Here is a 25,463-nt window from a genome sequence, read left to right on the forward strand (position 1 = left end):
AACATAATTAGGCTAAAAATTCGCATGTGACCAACTCAAAAGTCTGACTTGGACAATAGCTTCTATTACTATGAATCACCAATTCGTATAGTTGCATGCACAAATATGAATCTGTAGGATGTTTATGTTTTTGTAAAAAATTTTAACCCAAATATAAGTATTTTTAACAAGGACACATAATTGGGCTAAAATTCTAATGTGACCTACTCAAAATTCTACTTAGACGATATTTTCTATTATCATGAATCATCAATTCGTGCTGCTGCATGCACAAATATGAATTTGTAGGGTGATTATGTTTTTGTAAAATTTTTAACATGATATAAATACGAGTATTCTTAACATGGAAACATCAATTGAACTAAAATTCTCAAGACACCAACTCAAAATTCTTACTTAGACAATAGTTTCTTTTACTATGAATCGCCAACTCGTATAGCTGCATGCACAAATATGAATCTGTAGGATGTTTATGTTTTTGTAAACTTTCTATCATAACGTAAGTATTTTTAACATGGAACATGATTGGGCTAAAATTCTCATGTTACCAACTCAAAGTTCTGACTTAGACTAGTTCCTGCTACTGTGAATCACTTTAGGATTTTTATGTTTTTGTAAATTTTTTAACTTTTTATAAATATCTTTAATATTGAAACATCAATTGGACTAAAATTCTCAAGTGGCCAAATCAAAATTCTGACTTAGACAATAGTTTCTTTTACTATGAATCACCAATTCGTATAGCTACATGCACACATGTGAATCTGTAGGATGTTTATGTTTTTTGTAAATTTTTTAACATAATATAAATATCTTTAACATGGAAACATCAATTGGACTATAATTCTCAAGTGACCAACTCAAAATTCTGACTTAGACAATAGTTTTTATTACTGTGAATCACCAACTCGTATAGCTGCATGCCCCAATATGATTCCGTAGGATGTTATATGTTATTTTTTTTTTTAATTTACTACTACTAGCGTGTTGAGGAACATTTCCTCTCAAACGTCTGAAAAAATGACTTATTTTGAGTTGATTTATTTGTCTTATTCTTTCTAATTTTCACTCTTGTTTATTTTTCTTATTTTTACTGTTGTTACTTGTTGAAAGTGCCACTTAAAATAGAAGGCTTAGATCTAAATTCTTTTGTATTCTATGAAGCAGAATAATGCTCAAATACTATAAACAGGGTCGGATTCAAAGCTTTGACGCTTCAAGGCCCAAGCGTTTTTGCCGCTCCGCTTTTGCATGATTTTTGGGGAAATCCCTGAAAATTTGGGGATAATGGATGCGCTTAACAGACCGCAACTGATGAGCCAAAAGTAATGAAAGAGAGAGGTGATACCGAACTTTCAGCTGCCATTCTTAGGAGACATCTAACAGTTTACAAGTGGTCACGGAATTCTTGCGTTGTTTAAAAATTAGTTTTCTGTGAATAGGTAGCGCGGCGGCTGATTGCAAATGGCACTTTGACGATAAATGACATCAGTCCAATTTTTGATAAGAAAAAAATTATTCAGTGATAATTTGTTGCACCCCTAGGCCCGGGCCTATTGATAAATCTGGGCCTGTATTTAACTCTGTATGTATTTACTAGACTTTTTATTTTCAATATGTTAGGGACCAAAATTAAAAACTACTTTTTGCAGTAAAATTAACTTGCAGCTTAAAATGAAAAAGGCTAGTTCATGATTTCAGCATTTTTGGGATTGAAAATTTAATGGAAGATTAAGGAATATTGAAGCTACTGTCACAAATGAAAACTGTGATATTTACCATTTCGTTAAGTTCTACAGCCAATACAAAAATCTTGATGGTCTTATTGTCAGCATTTTTTCTTTCTTTTTAGGATTAAAGGAAAGAGTTGAAACAGATTTGCGTGCATTGCGTCCATTTAAGTCGCGGATAAACGTGTCTGTCTCTGAAGATCCTTTATTTGGAGCATGGAAAGGAGCCAAGCACTGGTATCAAGGAGAATCTGACCCTTCTCATTTCATCACAAAAGAAGATTATAAAGTGGGCAAGCTTCTTGGTAAACCGTTCTGTGCGTCTAATAATATTTAGCATGATTTTCATTTTTAATAAACTTATTTTACATCCTTTAAATTATTTCATAGGCTCCATCCGCATACCATAAAATATTTTTGAATGTGACTCAGATAATTTTTCTTGTTAACTAAGCAGTCACAGGAGTATAATTCAACTTGCCGTGTAAATTTTTTAGCTGTCCTAGGCAGCTGAAGTTACAAACGTGTATGCAAGAGAAAGCGTCTTTCGTCCTTTGCCCCCTCATGTCCCCTAAAAAGCTCAATTTTTTAGCGGCAACTCCAAACCAACTACTAACGTCACTTGCTACCTTAATCGTTTTTACTAATTTGTTGCTAAGGCAAACCAGGGATCAGGAAGCAGTTAAAATCGCTATTGAAATGAGAAATGGTGCCACTGATTCTGATTCTGTGTCCTTGAAGATTGTAATGTTATTTTGCCATATATTTTGCTAAGATTGAAAGTGTATGACCTCCAGGATTGAAGGATATAATTGGTTAATACCGCTAACCACCTCTTCCCCGCCCCCCCCCCCCACCACATTCTGGAAATGTCTGTCTTTTGGTATTTATTTTTTTAAAAAATATCTTGTTTTGTATAAAAAAAAGCTTAAAAAACAACACAATTGTCTCCCTACCCAGATACCCCCCCCCCTCACGGTATTTTTGTGAATTAATGAAGAAAAATAGAAAATGTTTATGAAGAAAAAGAACGGAGAAAGAATAATAGTCAGACTACAAAAAAATATGTTGTAAAACAGAAGAAAAAAGGTCCTGGCCTATAACAGCAAAGAAATTTTGATTTTTAATATTTCTTGTTAAAAACCCGACATTGTCGTTCTAGTCTCCTAAATCCCCCCTTGGAAGAACAAACTTCATTTGTATTTCTTTAACAATCCCTTTGTGATAATACAAATAGTCTGTACTGCTCCTGGTTTTTACCCACTTCAGCTACTTGTCAGGTCTTGTCTTTTATGCTTGGTCGGTATTTTGTTTTTTGTTTCTTCACCATGTTCAGCTCCTAATCGTACAAAAACGTAATCTATGGACGACTATGAGTTTATTGGCAGCGCCTAAAACCGTTTCCAACTTTAAATCTGTTGTAAATTTTACAAAAAAAGTAAACACAAGTCAAAAACAGACAAATTTTTGAAAAACAATGAAACATTATATAGCCTTTTGTTAAAAATTTTTGGCTCGGATCATTTTCATTGGTATGCTTTTTGTCTCAGAGAGTTTTGCCGCTCTTTTCCGGAATTTCGAAACGTTTTTTCGTGACAAATGTCAAATGGCGAAACTTTCAAACTTAGAAATTTATTTCAAATTATTTCAAAGGACATTTTTCTTGTTTTCGACTACCATTGACTGTGGTTTGGTCTTAACTAGGTCACAGCTATGGTGCAACCATTATATAACATTTTTTGTAGTCCCCGTATGCACATCTTATTGGATAGCCGAGTGGTTAGTGTGCTAGACCTGCAATCCACAAGAAAGGGGCTCTAGTCCTGATGTTGCTGATTATTTGGTCAGGAAAGGGGGTCAGGGGGTGACTTTGTAAGCTCAGGTAAAGTCGACCCAGCCCTAAATGCGTACCAAGAAAAATCTGGGAAGTTGAACAGGAAGGGTTTATAAAAGCACAGAATGACTCCCCTCCCCCTTTCCCATCGTGCTTCTGGGCTGAAGGGCTATGAAACAGAGATTAGCACCGTCGGTGTAGACTATAGAGTTTAGTGTTGCATCCACTACTTACCCTTATTTTTATTATCTTATATTGGCATGGGTATATACGAGACGTGTCTTTAAATGTATGTACATTCCATTTGAGATTTAGTTCTGCTAAAAAATAAATAAAAAAGAAACTAGTTTTTCAACTGAAAGTAAGGAGCAACATTGAAAATGAAAACGAACAGAAATTAATCCGTATATGAGAGGGTTTGCCCCCTCCTCAATACCTTGCTCTTCGAGCTAAAATATTTTAGTACTTTTAAGAAAGCTTCTTATTCTAATTAAACGGCCCTTGTTTTCAGGAGTCGTTCTTAAAGAATTGGGAAAAGAAGTCATACTTGAGCTTAAAGAGTAAGATATTGAGCACGGGACCCCCCCCCCCTCCATCATACAGAATAATTTCTATTTGTTTTCAGCTTCAATGTTCCTCTTTACTTCCAACTGAGAAAGTTTTTTTTTTTTTTTTTTAATTTCTGATCGTTTTTAAAATAATGCCGAGAAATCCAGCTTCCCTCCAAGAAAAATTCTCTTTCCTCACAGAAAACCCCTCAAAGTAAAGTTCTTCCCACGTAATGTATTTCCCCGGACAATTCCATCCTCGCTGAAAATGCCCCAGAAAAATTTCTTACGGGCGATTCCGCTTTGAAAAACTCCTTAGCATACTTTCATGTAAAAATTCTTTAATTTCTGATCGTTTTTCAAATCATGGCGGATAGCGCCCTCCGTGGAAAGTTTTTCCGGGAAACTCACCCATCCCCATAGAAAGTTTCTTCCGCAGAAAATTTCTCTCGCGGAAAATCCCCCATGGAAAAACCCTCCAGACAATCCCAACCCCTCTGAAAATTTCCCTCGGAACATCTCCAGATGTAAAATTTAGTCGGCAAAGACAAAATATGACAAATAAAAAGAATTTCGCAAACAATTCTGGCAAATTCTCTCAATATAAAATTTCTCCTGGAAACCTCCCTTTCCATGGAACATATACATTGTAGCAAATCCCTCCAAGGAGAAAATTCCCTCCTCCCAAAAAAAAATGTCTTTACACTTCCCAGTAACAAATACTATGCGTAAACAATAGGTAAATTTCGTAACTTACAGCCCTTTTCCCAGGGTCTGTGGGGTGGGGGTTATATTATCCCAAAAGCCATAGTTTTTGGACCTTTCAACTTTCCTGAACAAAATGAATATCTCAAAATTTTCATCGGACATGTTTGGGGAAAAAGGGGGCGCGGAAGGGGGGCTAGCCGATCTTTTGGTTACTTTAAAAGGGCTCTCTAGAACGTCTTATTCTCTATCAAATGAGCACTCTTCCGATCTTCTAAGATCACGGGTTCAATACGATCTCTCCAGGGAAAAACAAATAAAACACACATTCGTTATCTTTCTTCAGGGAAAAAAAAATGCTAAATTCCACATTTTTGTATGTAGGAACTTGAAACCGGTGCCAAATGGGCCTCTGATTTCCTGAATCTGATAGTGTGATTTTCATTAAGATCACATTGCGTTTTTGGGGGTTTTTGTCTCTTTTTCAAAAATTTGGCAAATTCTTCTCAGCCCCATAACTGTTGATGGGCAACATTAAACTTAATGAACTTTTATTTCGAATCAGCAAAAAAATTTGATTCTTTTGATGTATCTGTTGTTATCAAAACTCTGTTTTTTATTTATTTATTATTGTATATAATTAATTTATATTTTTAACTATGCTTTGATTGATTTGAGGATTTTCAGCCAGTATTGGGATTCGTTGATGGACAAGAGTATCCATTCAATTGACAATACATATCTTTTGACAAGGTTTGTTTTCTCTGTGTACTGGCATACCTTTATATTCATTAGTCTATGACAACAACCACTAAATATAGGAATAATAAGTGGTTAATCTGTGATAATTTCCTACATCAAGAATACAGAAGATATTATACTAAGCCTCTCATTTTTAATTTAAATGTAGGAGAAATATAGTAACATCTCTAATATTATTCACTGGTTGACTCAGGAAGCGGTCCTTAATTCAAGAGTGGAGGCAGTGTAGAATAGAAAAAGAACGTCAGTCGTTTGATATATTAATATGTAGTAACACATGGTTTTCAGAATAAAATAAAAATTGAAGCTAAAACTTAAAAGCAAGCAAAACATATCGCAAATATGAAAAGTCAGCACCCCCTCAACCCCCTATCCTAGTGCGTCAAGAAATGAAACCGCCCTCTTAGTTTTATTTAATTAAAATAATACATTTTCAGTTAAAACATTTTGAAAAGATTAAAAGGAAATCGGTACATAAAGCATAGTCAACAGTTGACTTGCAAATAGAGCTGGATTACATTAAAAAATCGGATATCGACACTCAAGGTGATACTTCTTATAATTGTCGATATCTATGTGCTATGTGACTACATTAAGCTAAAAAAAAATTAACCGACTGACATTAGATATATTCCATTATAAATGTAGCTACTAGTTTTTACTGACTATAGTTGTGCTTTTGTGAGCAATGTCTCACAAGATACATCACATGTTAGTGACAGAAAATGTGGGTGTTCATTTCTAATTACGTAAGACTAGTGATTCGTTGATTTATCAGCTGGAATTTAAAAATTAAAGATATACAATCAATATCTCCGCTTCAAAGATTTTTCCCTAAAATGATATTTTTGATATCTTGTTGAAGTGATGGTTGCAACAATGTCTACTAGGTTGCAGCAATAGCTTCAACCTAGTAAACAACGTACCAATTGAGAACATGATTTTGGCACTTTAAGATTTCAGGGGCTTTTATGTTAGTATTTTCGTCTCCTTTAATTCACCTCAAGATTGTATTAATTTTGTTTACTTAAATAATGAGACAGTAAAGCAATGGTGCTTTGTGTCATGATTTTATCAACTCATGGGAAATATTGTAGGCCTCTCTCCCCTTCTCTCTTTTGCTTCCTCCCCCTCTCTATCCTCCCTTTCCCATAAATGACGCCTCTTGATCTATGACCTACATTATGATCGCTTGGATCCGATAGTTCAAGTGAACCTGGGTTGATTAGAAATATATAAAATCATTTGGTACTCTTTTTCACCTTTTTGACTGGTTAGATAATTTTGTCAGACAGCTCAACTCAAAGAGCGAAGGCACATTAGTAAGAAAATGTAGCAGGCATTGATGGTAGAAGTAACATGTAAAGAAACATAAACGTATTGTACTTTTTATTAGGGCATATATGCTTTCTAGCTTGAAGACTTTTTCTTCAAAACTAGAATCCCAACACTAATTCTGTTGTCATTGAAGCATTCTTGTTGTGTTTCCAGTGAATTTTTGCCGTATTCTTGCTATTCAAAAAAAAGCTAAAAGAATATGTGTTTTTAAAAAAAAATGCTATAAATCACTAGCCACACTAAAATCCCTAGGCAAGAAGAACAAATCACTAAAAGTGGTGATAAATCATTAGGGGAACCTAACCCTGCATTCGATGTCTACAATTTAATTCATTAAAATGAGCAATGGTCACGATTTTTAGCGAATCTATGTCAGGTTGTTTTGAGAGAGTTATTCCAGATAAGCTGTGTCTTAGCAGCAAAAGTCATCAAAACCCAATGGAAAGTGAAGCTGGCTTCTAAGACGGGCTAACAAAAATTATACCGTCAAGTCACAAATGGTGGGTCTAAAAGTAATTAATTTGAAAATTGACCACGCACCCATTCCTACAATCAATTTTTATCTGAAAACCAGTTAACAATGAATCTGTCATTATTTGCAATGTTTTGAATAATATTATTCATTTCTATAAGTTATTGACAGTAAAATGGACAAAAAAAAATAGAAATGACTGCGAAGGTCCTTGCGTCGGGGAATTTGTTTAACCATAAGCTTCCTAGACTCATGGTAGCCGAGCATGTAGAGGCAAACCGCTTGTCCCTACCCCAAGCAAAAGGATTTGCTACGCCTGAACTCAGCACCCCATCCTGAAGGACATAGGATTACAACGTTAGTATGCCAATAAACTCTGCTCCTTGCAAGATAATGACTGAAACTAATTATTAAAAGTTGTTTATACATGAAATTTGATTATGACAATGGGTGTGTGGTCATTTTTTTTATATAACTTGCTTCTTCGCTCGTTATTTGCCACTAGCCAATATAATTTTCATTGGCCTCTTTTATAACCCAGCTTTGCTTTCCATCAGTTTTTCGTGCAGTCCAATCCTGTCAGGAATTGTCTTTTTCCTTTTCAGAAAAAAAAAAATCTCCCAAATTTTGCCAATTCTTGTCTCCTCGAGAATAGTAGCCTGGCAGCTATCTGCTAGACACGAATAATAGAAATAAACAAGTTTAAGCCAAACCGGCTTTGCTTTGTAGGTCGCTTGTAAAAAAAAAAGAGTCACCAGGTTATTAAAAATAAAAATTATATATGAATTCGGGATGCTAAAATCTATATGATTGAACAAGGTAAAATACAAGTTTTTATTTTTATTTTTTGCTAAGATCACTGAGCTGTAAGATATTAACGCTTTTGTAAAGCAATAACGATAATCTGGGCAGAATGAAGTAAGGTTTCAGAAAAGCTACTTGCTAAAGAAATGTGGCCAGTAAGATTAAGCTGAGAAATAAGCAGCCGAAAACACGGCAAATTTTGAGAAAAGAGCATGAGAAGATGCTACGGCTACGATAAACTCAGTGGAGATGTTGGAAATCGTATAATAATGAGAACTATTTTTGACAATTTCGAAAACGGCCTGAAAACCCACGATGTAGGGGTGTTGACTTCAGTTATGTGCTTTTCAATTCAATTGAACGTCATTCAGATTTCAGATTTTTCAGAAGAGTTTCAGATTTCTGAGCAGACGTTTTTTCTTAAAAAAGGAAAATTTCAAAAATAGGCTTATAGCGAAAAAGAGGCCGAATGGAATGTATTGAGGCTCAGATCTCTACTGAGTTTTGATTCGTAAGGATTTATGGAATTAAAAAAAAATAAGTCGACAATTAAAAAAAGCAATATGGCTTAAATCCGACTTGGGTCATTAGAATTAAAGTTTCAAAACCTGTAAACACAGAAAAATAAACTCTAACCAAAATTAAGTGAAAGAAAAACTATTTTTTATAAAGTAAAAATAAGTCTTCTATGCCATCCTCTTAGCCAGTGGTTCTCAAACTTGTTTAGTAAACTATACTTCTTTTTACCCACAAACATTTTAGGTACCCCTTCTCAGTTACCGGTACTAAGTAAACTATAGCTAAAATATTAAACAAATCTTGGTTTTCTAAATATTAAATAAATCGTGTACCCCCTAAAAATACTAATAATACGCACTTTAATATTGATCCGAGTTTACCCAAGGACGGATGAATCAAAAGTGTAAAGTAAAGAAAAGATGGCAACCAAGCATTTACATTAGAAATTGGAGGTCCGTCATTGGAACGAGAGTATAACTACCTTCTGCTTTTTATCTTATTACTCTATTTTTTTTTCTTCTAGCTATGGAACAGCGGTGATGAAAATGCACCATATCTCTGATTTTATGCATATTTAAATCCCGCCTTAGGGTACAATTGGAAAAGGGAAGGTTTTTCTTTATTATATATTGGGTATTTTTATTTGACCGCGTATTTTGGTTCCATTTCTTGAGTAGTCAGCTTGACTGAGCTAGTGATATTTTGATCTGTATTCCTTGATTCTGGGCGATTTTAAAGATATATTCCCTCGTTAAACTGTTGGTTTATACTGTTGTGTTAAATGGGACTGAGTTACATGGCTGTTCAGTTTAATGGGGTTGGGTTAAATGAGGGTTGCATTGCATGGATAAGGTTTAGCTGCTTGGGAAGTGTAAAACAGCGCCTATTTGTTATCTATTCTTCCAAACAGTTGTTGAATCAGCACGAATATGACGGGGAAAATATCAGTCTGGATTTTGCGTTTAAATTTTTAATCCTGTTTACCATCCAAATAACAGTTCTATTTTCAATAACTAACAACTGGGAGCATTTATAGGAATAAAAAAAAACAGAAATCAATAACAAAGCAAATATAGTACTAAAGAAGAAACAGAGAAAAGTAATGAATAAGGAGAAATACGATTAATATGTATACTTATAACATTTTCAAATACCAACTCCGATCATTTATATTTCACTCACTTGCACCAATGCTATTGCATGATTATAAACCTTGGACTTGCACATATTCATTCACTAGTCTTGCACATCATGTGATTCACCAATACCAAGCCGAAAGTAGGACTAGCAGTTTCCTAGGAAATTATAGATAGATGAATAAGTGTTAATTTAAAAACTAGTCCCTGTATCCAGTGTACTTTTTAAGCGGCAGCTACTCATTTCTTAAGTACAACAAAGTGCTGTTCTTGGCCATTTTCTGGCACAAACTCAAAATGTTGGCCCATTAAGGGTCAATTATCATAAAGTGAAATTCTGAGATAACCAGTCACTTCAATTATATTGAAAAACCACATGTTTGCCCTTGCGGTTTATGAGGATATACTGCCACTTGGTGCCAAAATTGCCCTCTAAAATTTTCTTATGTACTTTCACTGCCAGTTCCTTATAATATTGTATTTTTTTCGATTTTCCTTTATTCTTGCTTTTGATGTAATACCCTGTTATTGAAAATTTTGAAACTGTCTTCTTTGCCACAAAATTCTGCGTACTATCGTGAGTGTGAAACACATATATTATCTTCATGTGTCCTTATTGGGGAGGGGTGATTGATGTAAAGGAGTAAAACACTAATGAAACTTGTATGGTTGTAAGAAAATTTTCGTACTGGGGAGCTGGGAAGACAGCTCTAGAAGAAAATCACTTGGATATTCGCCAGGAAATTTTGCTTAAATAAGTGTAGAATATCTAAACAGTAGAAAAACATAACATCAATACCTGGTGCAAACCAGTTTATTATTAATTCAGAGCTAAATAAATGCATTTTTGATCGCCGTTTTGCTTAAATTCTGTTTTTGATGGCCGACACGTTCACCGTTGTGTTTGTTTGCGTTTATGGTCGAGTATAACTCTGACTGGCGATGTCAAACGTCTACGGCGAAAAGTATTAGAACGTCAAACTTTGATTATAAGGACGTTGGACGTTCACCTTGGAGTCAAACTGTATAGAATTTACTGTTTAATTCAGTTTGTATTAATCAAACCGTTTAAAAGTCTTACACTATAAAAATCGCTATTTTCAAGTAAAAGCTGAAGGTTTGAAGATTCTTTTCACATGGAAAGTATTTGGTACAAGCAAAAACAAAGGATTGGCTCTTAATTTGTAGGGAGAGTTAAGGGTAACTGGTTGACTAGCCTATAATTTTAAATTTAATCTGTTGTATAAAATGACTTGAGTTTCTGCTCAAAAAGGAAAGTAGGACATTGCATAATTAGTTACAATTAGGTTCAGTATGCAAAGGTATTAACTTTTCAATCGATTAAATTTGCATGCATTGTTTTAGATTTGCCTTATTATAAATATCCTCATCAGTTTTAGGGTGATAGTTTCTGAACTAACATAATTTAAGTTTTTTTTTATTACTTGTTGGAATATTACTCCTGACCTTCAGATGAAGCATTAAGGTAAGACTTTAGACTTGTCTAGTTTGAATTCTAGATGATGGCCTTTTTACTATCTTGGAAAAAGGTTGTGCTTGCTGAATAAAATTTCAGGTTTAGATCAAAAGCCAGCATTAGCATCAATTGAAGGGGGAAAACCCTTCCTGCTTGAAATTTGAAAAATACTCTTGGGGGGGGGGAGTTTAAGAAAAATTCCTTTTTTGGTATTTCCTATGATAAAACAACAATTTTACCCTATTAGGTTTTGAAAAAAAGCATTTGCCCCTCCCCATTTACATGTTTGTGAACTAGTGTAATGGACCAAATTATTGCCCTGGGAAGGTCTTATGAAGTATTTTTCTGAACTCCTTTTGACTCCAAAGGTCATTGACCTTGGACAAACCTAGTGTTATAAAAGTGAAACTTTTTGATGCTTTCAAAGGCTGATAGTGCTAATGATAGAGCCTTCCTCATTACTTGAGTCAGCTTCTAGCATGGAACTTAGCAAATGGATTGTCTGAATATCATCTTCATCACTTAATTCTGAGGAAGAGAAGCTAGCTTGAAGCAGCTGAGCTCCACGGATAAATATAGGTTCAATTTCTTTAGCTGTCATCTTCGAGAAATTTCAGTTGTTGACTGCGTTTAAAAAACCACACTCCTTTAGCCGTTATGTTTAATTCCTGTTTTACCGAAGAACGTCAAAGGGCCTCAAAAACGTCCTTCGTGTAATAAAGACTAAAATTAAGCAATTGAACGTCTAACTTCGTTAGTTCAACTGCTTCACTGAACGGTGATCGATAACGCAGCTAATATTTAACAATTTTTTTGTAGCCATGAAACAGTTGAAGTAAAGATCCTTTTTAGTTTTTTTATGCCTATTTCACAACGGGTCCATATTCCAAAAATAAATAAATAAGCAAAATAGCTTAAAATACCATCTCATCACTGAACATCATTCATCTCATCATTGCATACTCCATTAAAAGCTAAACAAGAGAATAGCTTAAAAAAAGTATATTTTTTTAAAATTTTAACACCCAAATTTTACTCTAGAGAGTGAATTTAAATGACACTCAGCCCATAAAACAGATTTCTAGAAATTTAATAATATAAGGTTAAGATCAGTATTTTACTCTTTATTTGGTATTTTTTGAAAAATTAATAGACTAAAACTTTAAAATTTTCTATATTTTTGAACAATAGAGAGAATTTTTGTAGTATTTGCTTTTTTAGTCTTTAGAATGTTTTAGTAAAAGAGCATGCATACTCTTTGGGTTTTAGTTATAACTCATCTTCACTGACATCTATGTGAAAAGACAAAGCATTAATTTCTTGCAACGTTTTTTGAGGAAATGAAAGAATAAAAATTCGATTTTTGTTTGGTTTAAACATTTTACAGACTGAAAATCCTGATCTAGTCTGTGACCATAAGAATTTTGGTAAATGGCTTAAATTTTGGTATCACTTTATCCATAATAGTTCGGAAATTTTCAGCTCTAATCCAAGAAGATTGATTGTGAAGCTTATTGATGATTTAGGCTATAATTTTTGGTGATTACTTATTAATAAAGATTTCATAGGTATGATAGAACTTGCTGTCAATTTAAGGTTTTTTGAACTGCCAATATCACCAGATCCCTCTCCCCCAGCCCTTCATCACAAGATCAGCTGCCCCCCCTAGACTAGAAGCTACATAGGCTATGGATGAAAATATTAGGCTATTTAAAATAATTTGAAGATGTAGATACCAATGGGAAATTGTAAATATATGCAGCTTTGTAACTTTTTACATGCCTGCCTAAGCCTACTCTTAGGCTAAAATGATGTTTGGAAAAAAAAATTACAGAAATATTTGAAATAAAGCCTGAGACTCCCCAAAAATCATCACAGCAGTACACCATTAGAATCAAAATGATTGAAAACCCAAATCAGGAAACTTAAACAAAGAAAAGAATGTAAAGACAACAAATAGGCCTAGGTCTATGGCCAGTAAATAAAGCAAAGAGAAACAACAAAAATCCAACAAATATTTTGCTTGTATATAACAAGGCATCTTCAGCATAAAAAAAAGAAACTAGAAACCAAAAAATTATATAACTAAAATAGATTAAAATGAAATATATAATATACAATTAAATTATATTTACAATTTTGGGTACAGTTGTTTATTAAGATTTCATAGTTAGTATAAATTTATAATTATGGCTCCTGATAAGGAGACATGTTAAGAAAACAATTCTTACTTTAAAATATGTATAATGATCCTAGTTATCATATTATCCAAGGGGAGAATCTTTATCATCAAGTCTTTCCTCTAAAAATCCTTCTTTTTCCAGCTTGAAAGAAAAAGTCAACAATAAACCTCCATGCTAAGATGCAATACATAAATCTATTGAAATTGCTGCTATAATAAATTGTTTTTATAGATAGTGTTAATTCTGGCCAAGTTCCTGAGCCAAGTTCAGTGGATGAGTTCCTGGCCACATCCATTGATTTTGAATTGAAGTTAGTTTAGGTTAGGTTGTATTAATATTTTGTATTCTTGCCACTGCTTTAAAAAAAAAAAATTAAAAATGACCAGGATGAATGAACACTATCTATAGAACAACTTATTTGGCAATTCACAGTGGCAGTTTCAAAAGATTTATGCATTTTGTCAGCATGGAGGTCTATTGTAATTTTCTTCTTTTAAACTGGAAAAAGAAGGATTTTAAGAGGAAAGACTTGATGATAAAAATTCTCCCCTTGGATAATATGTTAACTAGGATCATTATACATATTTTAAAGTAAGAATTGTTTTCTCAACATGTCTCCTAATCAGGAGCCACAATTCTAAACTTATACCTCATAGTTTATTTTGAGCCTTTGCAAACTTCAATCTTTCCCCATTCTATGGTACTTGTTCCAGTATTTTTTTTTTGTTTTTTTCTCTATGTATCTGAGGGGTCATGTGTGGGAGTGTCTTAGGCTTTGGTACATGTTTGGTAGATGTGTGCTTTTTCTGGAGCATTGTAAGCTCTTCTTGGAATCTGATCCACTGTTGATCTACCTCCCCTTGAAGCAAAGACCCCCAGTCCATGCCACTCAACTCTCCTTTGATTGTTGCATAGTTGGTGTAAGTCTTCTTGATATAATCATTTGTTATCTTGTGTAAGGCTAAATTGACTTTGATGACAAGGTGATTACTTTTGCCTAAAGGGGGGTAGCAACTTATGCTTTGTAGCTGTTCTTTATTCCTAAGGAATACCACATCAAGGAGGGTTGGTCTCTGGGAAAGTTAATGCCTGGTTGGCTTTTCAACTATCTGAAGTAGGATCAGATCATGAAGGGGCTCAGAGAAAGTGTTAGAGGAGCTTCTATTCCCAAGGAACTCTGCTGACAACATCACATGGTTTGAAGAATACTTTATTGCCATTATTGGTGAAAAGTTGGACCTGCTGCTCCTGATCTGTCAGGAAATTCATCACCCATTCTACTACATTGGTGTGGATGCCAACTGCTGATAATTTTGCCCTAAGGTGTCTGTGGGACATCTTGTCAAACACTTTAGCAAGGTTAAGCAAAATAAGGTCAACAGGTACTCCTCTCTCCAGAATGTCAGTGATGATATTATAGGTTTCAAGTAAGTGAGTCTCAACTGACTTTCCCAAAAAGAAGCCATGCTGGTCTGGTGACAGTATAACTGTTGGACAGAAGATGTGTTAGAATTTTGGCATCAACAACGTATTCCAGGGTTTTTGCTACAACTGAGGTTAAGCTGATTGGCCAATAATTCTCTGCATTTGTCTTGTCACCTTTCTTGAATATTGGTGTAATGTGAGAGTTCTTCCAATCCAAAGGCACAGTCTTTGAGTCAAGAGACTTCCTAAACATTTGACATAATGGAGTTGATATCTCAAGCTATTTCTTTTAGGAACCTTGGGTAAATGTTATCCTGGCCTGCTGACTTATTAACATCTAGCACTTCAAGTTGCTTTGTGACAAACCCCAGAGAAATCATGATAGGTTGCATAAGTTTGGTACACTGTATGCTGGACTGTTGGGGAAAGGATCATCAGGTTGATTGGTAAACACTGAGGCAAATTGCTTGTTGAGTAATAGAGCAATTTGTCACAGGTCAGTAATTTCTGTGCCATCAGATTTCTTCAGTTTCTTTATTGAACATCTACTATTATCTTTGCTGGATACATAGTTCCATAACCTTTTGGGTTTCTCTTCCTATCATCCACAAGCTTGGACTCAAAGTTTGAATACAGTTGTTTATTGAGATTTCATAGTTTATTTTGAGACTTAGCAAACTTTTCATAGTAATAATCTTTCCCCATTGTATGGTACTTGTTCCAGTATTGTTTTTTTTTTTTTTTGGTTTTGTTCTCTATGTATCTGAGGGGTCATGTATGGGATTGGCTTGGGCTGTGGAACATGTTTGGTAGAAGTGTGCTTTCTCTGGAGCAATGTCACTCTTCTTGGAATCTGATCCACTATTTATCTACCTCCCCTTGAAGCAAAGACCCCCAGTCCACACCACTCAACTCTCCTTTGATTGCTGCATTGTTGGTGTAAGTCTTCTTGATATACTGTAATAATTTGTTATCTTGTGGAAGGCTAAATTGACTTTGATGACAAGGTGGTCACTTTTGCCTAAAGGGGGGTGGTAACTTATGCTTTTTAGCTGTTCTTCATTCCTAAGGAACACCACATCAAGGAGGGTTGGTCTCTGGGAAATTTGATGCCTGGTTGGCTTTTCAAATATCTGAAGTAGGATCAGATCATGAAGGCACTCAGAGAAAGGGTTAATGGAGCTTCTGTCCTGCTGAAAAGGGTCAATTAGGAAGCCTTCTCTCCAGTGAAGGGTGGGGAAGTTGAAGTCACCCTATCAGCAATTTCCCTTTGAAGCTTGTAGTTGCATTAAAACATACTTGTAATCACTCTTTCTGTTTCAAGCTGATCTGGGGCAGAGGGGCTCCTATATATGCAGCCTATTTGAGTTACCACTGTGTTGTTGTGATCAGTGAGATCAAACCATAGCCCATAGCTTCCACATAATCTAAGTTGCAGGATATACTAAATTGTTGGGCACTGTAGGATGCTTTGACAAGTGCCAATGTACGACATCTACAATTTGGTGACTGTAAATTCAAAATAACAAAATATCCAGGGAACTTAATGTGGGATTCAGCCAACTTAATACTACTAGACTTTGGGCATACCTTGACAAGAAGAACCAGATCATAATTTTTTTTTAGTAAACAACAGTTTTCAGCTCATTCAGTTTGTTAGTAAGCTGGTCAATGTCAATAACAAGAGCAGAAAAAGTTAGACTTACTCTTTGTTGGTGTTTTTCTTGCAATTGGGCTTGTCCATGTGGTTGTTTAGTTAGGCAAAGGTTCTCACAGCTGTTGATGAATATGCAGTCCAAAAACTTTCAGAGTTCATTTTAGATTTGGATAAATCAGAATTAGAAACAGTTGATTGTCTTTCAGTAGATATAACACTTCCATCATACACAAAAGCAACTGGATTAAAAATTCTAAAATGACAAATGAACTAATTAGCCTACCTTAATTTGCACTTCAGAGAAAAATAAGTTCCATTCTGGATCTGTTCTGCTCCATGTCAATTATGGTAATTTGGAATACCACTGTGATATGGGTCCAGTGATGATGCATTAGATGGCAGCTGAGAGGGATGGACTGTCCCACTTGTATTTCCATGACTTGTCATTCCATTCTTTTTCAAGTCTTGACTTGAAGGAGGTACTACTGGGTGCAGTCACAGTTTTGTCTTGAAGGTTGTTCCAGTTGTTGGAAATATGCTCAGTAAAAAAGTTTTGGCAGATTCTGGTCTTCACTCTTTGCTTTGCTAGCTTCTGTAAGTGTCCTCTAGTGTTGTGTCAACCTATATGTTTGGTTAGGAGGGCGTTGCTTGGTTGACAATTATTTTTGTAGGTCAGCATTATATCACATTTGCAACATCTGATGACCAGCAATGGTAGTTTTAGGTGTTCCAGTCTCTTATCATTCTGTATATTTTGCAGACTTGTGATGCATTTGGTGGTGCATCTTTGAACTCCTTCAGTTATAATGGTATCATGCTTGTAGGAGGGGGAGGTCAGACATGTTCTAAAGTTCAAGAATGGTCTAACAACAGCCTTGTAAAGTCTCAGGAAGACAGTATGGTAGCAGCTGATAATAGTGCATTTCAGCAGGCTTAGACTTGAATTAGCTTCTGACACTGCTTGTTGCCAATGCCCATGGAACTTCAGTTGCTCATCAACAAGTACTCCCAAGTCTTGTTCTTCACAACTGGTGTGTAGCTGAATATCAGACTGCAACTTCTAGTCATGCATGATTTACTGGTGGTGAGGATTGCTATTGCCAAAATTGAGGATACTGCATTTAACAATGTTGAACTCAAGCAGCCATTCACTGGTCCACTTCTGGATTCTCTGGAGGTCAGACTGCAGGCTTTGTTGAACAGCTGGTCCTAGGTCAGGGTACCTAGGATGGTACTCCTAGGAACTCCACTGACAACATCACATGGTTTGGAAAATACTTTTTTGCCATTATTGGTGAAAAGTTGGACCTGCTGCTCCTGGTCTGTCAGGAAATTCATCACCCATTCTAGTACATCAGTGTGGATGCCAACTGCTGATAATTTTGCCCTAAGGTGTCTGTGGGGCACCTTGTCCTTCACTTTGGCAAGGTTAAGTAAAATAAGGTCAACAGGTACTCCTCTCTCCAGAATGCCAGTGATGATATTATAGGTTTCAAATAAGTTAGTCTCAACTGACTTTCCCCAAAGGAAGCCATGCTGGTCTGGTGACAGTATACTGTTGGACAGAAGATGTGTTAGAATTTTGGCATCCACAATGTATTCCAGGGTTTTTGCTACAGCTGAGGTTTAGCTGATTGGCCAATAATTCTCTGCATTTGTCTTGTCACCTTTCTTGAATATTGGTATAATGTGAGAGTTCTTCCAATCCAAAGGCACAGTCTTTGAGTCAAGAGACTTCTGAAACATTTGACATAATGGAGTTGATATCTCACTAGCCATTTATTTTAGGAACCTTGGGTAAATGTTATCCAGGCCTGATGACTTATTAACATCTAGAACTTCAAGTTGCTTTGTGACAGACCCCAGAGAAATCATGATAGGCGGCATAAGGCTTGGTACACTATATGCTGGACTGTTGTGGAAAGGACTGTGAGGTTCATTGGTAAACACTGATGCAAATTGCTTGCTGAGTAATTGAGCAATTGGTCACAGATCAGTAATTTCTGTGCCATCAGATTTCTTCAGTTTCTTTATTGAACATCTACTATTATCTTTGCTGAATGCATAGTTCCATAACCTTTTGGGTTTCTCTTCCTATCATCCACAAGCTTGGACTCAAAGTTTAAATACAGTTGTTTATTGAGATTTCATAGTTTATTTTGAGGCTTTGCTAACTTTTCATATTAATAATCTTTCCCCATTCTATGGTACTTGTTCCAGTATTGTTTTTTTTTGGTTTTGTTCTCTATGTATCTGAAGGGTCATGTATGGGAGTGGCTTGGGCTGTGGAACATGTTTGGTAGAAGTGTGCTTTCTTTGGAGCATTGTCACTCTTCTTGGAATCCACTATTGATCTACCTCCCCTTGAAGCAAAGACCCCCAGTCCATGCCACTCAACTCTCCTTTGATTGTTGCATAGTTGGTGTAAGTCTTCTTGATATAATCATTTGTTATCTTGTGTAAGGCTAAATTGACTTTGATGACAAGGTGGTTACTTTTGCCTAAAGGGGGTGGGAACTAATGCTTTTTAGCTGTTCTTCATTCCTAAGGAACACCACATCAAGGAGGGTTGGTGTCTGGGAAAGTTGATGCCTGGTTGGCTTTTCAAATATCTGAGGTAGGATCAGATCATGAAGGCACTCAGAGAAAGGGTTAGAGGAGCTTCTGTCCTGCTGGAAAGGGTCAAATAGGAAGCCTTCTCTCCAGTGAAGGGTGGGGAAGTTGAAGTCACCCTATCAGCAAATTCCCTTTGAAGCTTGTAGTTGCATTAAAAACATACTTGTAATCACTCTTTCTGTTTCAAGCTGATCTGGGGCAGAATGGCTCTTATATATGCAGCCTATTTGAGTTACCACTGTGTTGTTGTGATCAGTGAGATCAAACCATAGCCCATAGCTTCCACATAATCTAAGTTGCAGGATATACTAAATTGTTGGGCACTGTAGGATGCTTTGACAAGTGCCAATGTACGACATCTACAATTTGGTGACTGTAAATTCAAAATAACAAAATATCCAGGGAACTTAATATGGGATTCAGCCAACTTAATACTACTAGACTTTGGGCATACCTTGACAAGAAGAACCAGATCATAATTTTTTTTTTAGTAAACAACAGTTTTCAGCTCGTTCAGTTTGTTAGTAAGCTGGTCAATGTCAGTGTTTTTCTGGCAATTGGGCTTGTCCATGTGGTTTTTTAGTGAGGCAAAGGTTGTCACAGCTGTTGATGAAAATGCAGTCCAAAAACTTTCAGAGTTCATTTCAGATTTGGATAAATCAGCACTAGAAACAGTTGATTGTCTTTCAGTAGATATGACACTTCCATCAAATCACAAAAGCAACTGGATTAAAATTCTAAAATGACAAATAACTAATTAGCCTACCTAATTTGCACTTAGGTGCAAAATAAGTTCCATGCTAGATTTTTTCTGCTCTATGTCAATGATGGTAATTTGGAATGCCACTGTGGTATGGGCCCAGTGATGTTGCACTAGTTGGCAGCTGAGAGGGATGGACTATCCCACTTGTATTTCCATGACTTATCGTTCCATTCTTTTTCAAGTCTTGACTTGAAGGAGGTACTACTGGGTGCAGTCACAGTTTTGTCTTGAAGGTTGTTCCAGTTGTTGGAAATATGCTCAGTAAAAAAGTTTTGGCACATTCTGGTCTTCACTCTTTGCTTTGCTAGTTTCTGTATGTGTCCTCTAGTGTTGTGTCAACCTATATGTTTTGTTAAGAGGGCGTTGTTTGGTTGACAATTATATTTGTAGGTCAGCATTATATCACATTTGCAACATCTGATGACCAGCAATGGTAATTTTAGGTGTTCCAGTCTCTTATCATTCTGTATATTTTGCAGACTTGTGATGCATTTGGGGGTACATCTTTGAACTCCTTCAGTTATAATGGTATCATGCTTGCAGGAGGGGGAGGTCAGACATGTTTCAACGTCCAAGAATGGTCTAACAACAGCCTTGTTAAGTCTCAGGAAGACAGTATGGGAGCAGCTGGTGATAGTGCATTTCAGCAGGCTTAGACTTGAATTAACTTTTGACACTGCTTGTTGCCAATGCCCATGGAACTTCAGTTGCTCATCAACAAGTACTCCCAAGTCTTGTTCTTCACAACTGGTTTGTAGCTGAATATCAGACTGCAACTTCTGGTCATGCATGGTTTACTGGTGGTGAGGATTGCTGTTGCCAAAATTGAGGATACTGCATTTATCAATGTTGAACTCAAGCAGTCATTCACTGGTCCACTTCTGGATTCTCTGGAGGTCAGATTGCAGGCTTTGTTGAACAGCTGGTCCTAGGTCAGGGTACCTAGGATGGTACCCCAAGGAACTCCACTGACAACATCACATGGTTTGGAGAATACTTTATTGCCATTATTGGTGAAAAGTTGGACCTGCTGCTCCTGGTCAGTCAGGAAATTCATCACCCATTCTAGTACATCAGTGTGGATGCCAACTGCTGATAATTTTGCCCTAAGGTGTCTGTGGGGCACCTTGTCCTTCACTTTGGCAAGGTTAAGTAAAATAAGGTCAACAGGTACTCCTCTCTCCAGAATGTCAGTGATGATATTATAGGTTTCAAGTAAGTTAGTCTCAACTGACTTTCCCCAAAGGAAGCCTTGCTGGTCTGGTGACAGTATACAGTTGGACAGAAGATGTGTTAGAATTTTGGCATCCACAATGTATTCCAGGGTTTTTGCTACAGCTGAGGTTAAGCTGATTGGCCAATAATTCTCTGCATTTGTCTTGTCACCTTTCTTGAATATTGGTATAATGTGAGAGTTCTTCCAATCCAAAGGCACAGTCTTTGAGTCAAGAGACTTCTGAAACATTTGAAGTAATGGAGTTGATATCTCATTAGCCATTTCTTTTAGGAACCTTGGGTAAATGTTATCCTGGCCTGCTGACTTATTAACATCTAGCACTTCAAGTTGCTTTGTGACAGACCTCAGAGAAATCATGATAGGTGGCATAAGGTTTGGTACACTGTATGCTGGACTGTTGGGGAAAGGACCACGAGGTTCATTGGTAGACACTGATGCAAATTGCTTGTTGAGTAATTGAGCAATTTGTCACAGGTCAGTAATTTCTGTGGCATCAGATTTCTTCAGTTTCTTTATTGAACATCTACTATTATCTTTGCTGGATACATAGTTCCAGAACCTTTTGGGTTTCTCTTCCTATCATCCACAAGCTTGGACTCAAAGTTTGAATACAGTTGTTTATTGAGATTTTGTAGTTTATTTTGAAGCTCTATGTATTTTTTTCTCTATGTGTCTGAGGGGTCATGTGTGGGAGTGTCTTGGGCTTTGGAACATGTTTGGTAGATGTGTGCTTTTTCTGGAGCATTGTAAGCTCTTCTCGGAATCTGATCCACTGTTGATCTACCTCCCCTTGAAGCAAAGACCCCCAGTCCATGCCACTCAACTCTCCTTTGATTGTTGCATAGTCAGTGTAAGTCTTCTTGATATAATCATTTGTTATCTTGTGGAGGGCTAAATTGACTTAGATGACAAGGTGTTCACTTTTGCCTAAAGGGGGGGGTGGTAACTTATGCTTTTTAGCTGTTATTTATTCCTAAGGAATATGACATCAAGGAGGGTTGGTCTCTGAGAAAGTTGATGCCTGGTTGGCTTTTCAACTATCTGAAGTAGCATCAGATCATGAAGGCACTCAGAGAAAGGGTTAGAGGAGCTTCTATCCTGCTGGAAAGGGTCAAATAGGAAGCCTTCTCTCCAGTGAAGGGTGGGGAAGTTGGAAGTCACCAGCTATCAGCAAATACCCTTTGAAGCTTGTAGTTGCATTAATAACATACTTGTAATCACTCTTTCTGTTTCAAGCTAATCTGGGGCAGAGGGGCTCCTCTATATGGAGCCTATTTGAATTACCACTGTGTTGTTGTGATCAGTGAGATCAAACCATAGCCTAAAGCTTCCACATAATCTAAGTTGCAGGATAAACTAACTTGTTGGGCACTGTAGGATGCTTTGACAAGTGCCAATGTACCACATCTACAATTTGTTGACTGTAAATTCAAAATAACAAAATATCCAGGGAACTTAATATGGGATTCAGCCAACTTAATACTACTAGACTTTGGGCAAATTTTGACCAGAAGAACCAGATCATAATTTTTTTTAGTAAACAACCGTATTCAGCTCATTCAGTTTGTTAGTGAGCTGGTCAATGTCAGTAATAAGAGTAGAAAAAGTTGGACTTACTCTTTGTTGGTGTTTTTTACTTTGGTGTTTTTTTTTCTGGCAATTGGGCTTGTCCATGTGGTTGTGTAGTGAGGCAAAGGTTGTCACAGCTGTTGATGAATATGCAGTCCAAAACTTTCAGAGCTCATTTCAGATTTGGGTAAATCAGCACTAGAAACAGTTGATTGTCTTTCAGTAGATATAACACTTCCATCAAATCACAAAAGTAACTAGATTTGAAATTTTAAAATGACAAATGAACTAATTAGCTTACCTTAATTTGCACTTCAGAGCAAAATAAGTTCCATGCTGGATCTGTTCTGCTCCATGTCAATGATGGTAATTTGGAATGTCACTATGATATGGGCTTAGTGATGTTGTATTAGTTGGCATCTGAGAGGGATGGACTGTCCTACTTGTATTTCCGTGACTTGTTGTTCCATTCTTTTTCAAGTCTTGACTTGAAGGAGGTACTACTGGGTGCAGTCGCAGTTTTGTCTTGAAGGTTGTTCCAGTTGTTGGAAATATGCTCAGTAAAAAAGTTTTGGCACATTCTGGTCTTCACTCTTTGCTTTGCTAGTTTCTGTAAGTGTCCTCTAGTGTTGTGTCAACCTATATGTTTTGTTAAGAGGGCGTTGTTTGGTTGACAATTATATTTGTAGGTCAGCATTATATCACATTTGCAACATCTGATGACCAGCAATGGTAATTTTAGGTGTTCCAGTCTGTTATCATTCTGTATATTTTGCAGACTTGTGATGCATTTGGGGGTACATCTTTGAACTCCTTCAGTTATAATGGTATCATGCTTGCAGGAGGGGGAGGTCAGACATGTTTCAACGTCCAAGAATGGTCTAACAACAGCCTTGTAAAGTCTCAGGAAGACAGTATGGGAGCAGCTGGTGATAGTGCATTTCAGCAGGCTTAGACTTGAATTAACTTTTGACACTGCTTGTTGCCAATGCCCATGGAACTTCAGTTGCTCATCAACAAGTACTCCCAAGTCTTGTTCTTCACAACTGGTTTGTAGCTGAATATCAGACTGCAACTTCTGGTCATGCATGGTTTACTGGTGGTGAGGATTGCTGTTGCCAAAATTGAGGATACTGCATTTATCAATGTTGAACTCAAGCAGTCATTCACTGGTCCACTTCTGGATTCTCTGGAGGTCAGATTGCAGGCTTTGTTGAACAGCTGGTCCTAGGTCAGGGTACCTAGGATGGTACCCCAAGGAACTCCACTGACAACATCACATGGTTTGGAGAATACTTTATTGCCATTATTGGTGAAAAGTTGGACCTGCTGCTCCTGGTCAGTCAGGAAATTCATCACCCATTCTAGTACATCAGTGTGGATGCCAACTGCTGATAATTTTGCCCTAAGGTGTCTGTGGGGCACCTTGTCCTTCACTTTGGCAAGGTTAAGTAAAATAAGGTCAACAGGTACTCCTCTCTCCAGAATGCCAGTGATGATATTATAGGTTTCAAGTAAGTTAGTCTCAACTGACTTTCCCCAAAGGAAGCCTTGCTGGTCTGGTGACAGTATACAGTTGGACAGAAGATGTGTTAGAATTTTGGCATCCACAATGTATTCCAGGGTTTTTGCTACAGCTGAGGTTAAGCTGATTGGCCAATAATTCTCTGCATTTGTCTTGTCACCTTTCTTGAATATTGGTATAATGTGAGAGTTCTTCCAATCCAAAGGCACAGTCTTTGAGTCAAGAGACTTCTGAAACATTTGACATAATGGAGTTGATATCTCATTAGCCATTTCTTTTAGGAACCTTGGGTAAATGTTATCCTGGCCTGCTGACTTATTAACATCTAGCACTTCAAGTTGCTTTGTGACAGACCTCAGAGAAATCATGATAGGTGGCATAAGGTTTGGTACACTGTATGCTGGACTGTTGGGGAAAGGACCACGAGGTTCATTGGTAGACACTGATGCAAATTGCTTGTTGAGTAATTGAGCAATTTGTCACAGGTCAGTAATTTCTGTGGCATCAGATTTCTTCAGTTTCTTTATTGAACATCTACTATTATCTTTGCTGGATACATAGTTCCAGAACCTTTTGGCTTTCTCTTCCTATCATCCACAAGCTTGGACTCAAAGTTTGAATACAGTTGTTTATTGAGATTTTGTAGTTTATTTTGAAGCTCTATGTATTTTTTTCTCTATGTGTCTGAGGGGTCATGTGTGGGAGTGTCTTGGGCTTTGGAACATGTTTGATAGATGTGTGCTTTCTCTGGAGCACTGTAAGCTCTTCTCGGAATCTGATCCACTGTTGATCTACCTCCCCTTGAAGCAAAGACCCCCAGTCCATGCCACTCAACTCTCCTTTGATTGCTGCATAGTCAGTGTAAGTCTTCTTGATATAATCATTTGTTATCTTGCGTATGGTTAAATTGACTTTGATGACAAGGTGTTCACTTTTGCCTAAAGGGGGGGTGGTAACTTATGCTTTTTAGCTGTTCTTTATTCCTAAGGAATATGACATCAAGGAGGGTTGGTCTCTGGGAAAGTTGATGCCTGGTTGGCTTTTCAACTATCTGAAGTAGCATCAGATCATGAAGGCACTCAGAGAAAGGGTTAGAGGAGCTTCTATCCTGCTGGAAAGGGTCAAATAGGAAGCCTTCTCTCCAGTGAAGGGTGGGGAAGTTG

General features: G+C 36.7%; 4 protein-coding genes across 4 annotated transcripts in view; 2 read left to right on the forward strand and 2 right to left on the reverse strand.

The window, feature by feature from the left end:
- Arp5 (Actin-related protein 5) overlaps positions 1-2,102 on the forward strand; it is a 74,967-nt gene extending 72,865 nt beyond the window's left edge. The window contains exon 13 of the mRNA XM_089086897.1: positions 1,853-2,102. Within this exon, the coding sequence (XP_088943023.1) occupies positions 1,853-2,067 (215 nt within the window). The 3' untranslated portion in view covers positions 2,068-2,102. The remainder of the gene's footprint in view (positions 1-1,852) is intronic.
- Positions 2,103-11,746: 9,644 nt separating this feature from the next.
- LOC148954048 (uncharacterized) lies at positions 11,747-15,186 on the reverse strand. Its single transcript, XM_089086106.1, has 2 exons — positions 14,956-15,186; positions 11,747-11,926 (listed from the first exon to the last, which is right to left on the reverse strand). Exons 1-2 carry the CDS (start codon positions 15,184-15,186, stop codon positions 11,747-11,749), a joined length of 411 nt encoding a protein of 136 aa, XP_088942232.1.
- Positions 12,673-25,463, forward strand: part of LOC148954049 (uncharacterized) — a 101,522-nt gene continuing 88,731 nt past the window's right edge. The window contains exon 1 of the mRNA XM_089085768.1: positions 12,673-12,752. The gene's annotated coding sequence lies outside the window, so the exon portion shown is untranslated. The remainder of the gene's footprint in view (positions 12,753-25,463) is intronic.
- On the reverse strand, positions 23,410-23,865 carry LOC148954050 (uncharacterized). Its single transcript, XM_089086108.1, has one exon. It carries the CDS (start codon positions 23,863-23,865, stop codon positions 23,410-23,412), a length of 456 nt encoding a protein of 151 aa, XP_088942234.1.

This window comes from Artemia sp. Qi Xiang Cuo, chromosome 3 (assembly GCF_049724085.1).
Source record: "Artemia sp. Qi Xiang Cuo chromosome 3, ASM4972408v1, whole genome shotgun sequence".
In the NCBI taxonomy this organism is placed as follows: domain Eukaryota; kingdom Metazoa; phylum Arthropoda; class Branchiopoda; order Anostraca; family Artemiidae; genus Artemia; species Artemia sp. Qi Xiang Cuo.

Coding starts and splice junctions, on each gene's coding strand:
- LOC148954048 (XM_089086106.1), bottom strand. CDS start 15,186: ATGTTTAGGAAGTCTCTTGACTCAAAGACTGTGCCTTTGGATTGGAAG. Junction 11,927..14,955: donor CATGGCTTCTTTTTGGGAAA/GTCAGTTGAGAC, acceptor AATTTCTCGAAG/ATGACAGCTAAAGAAATTGA.
- LOC148954050 (XM_089086108.1), bottom strand. CDS start 23,865: ATGCATGACCAGAAGTTGCAGTCTGATATTCAGCTACAAACCAGTTGT.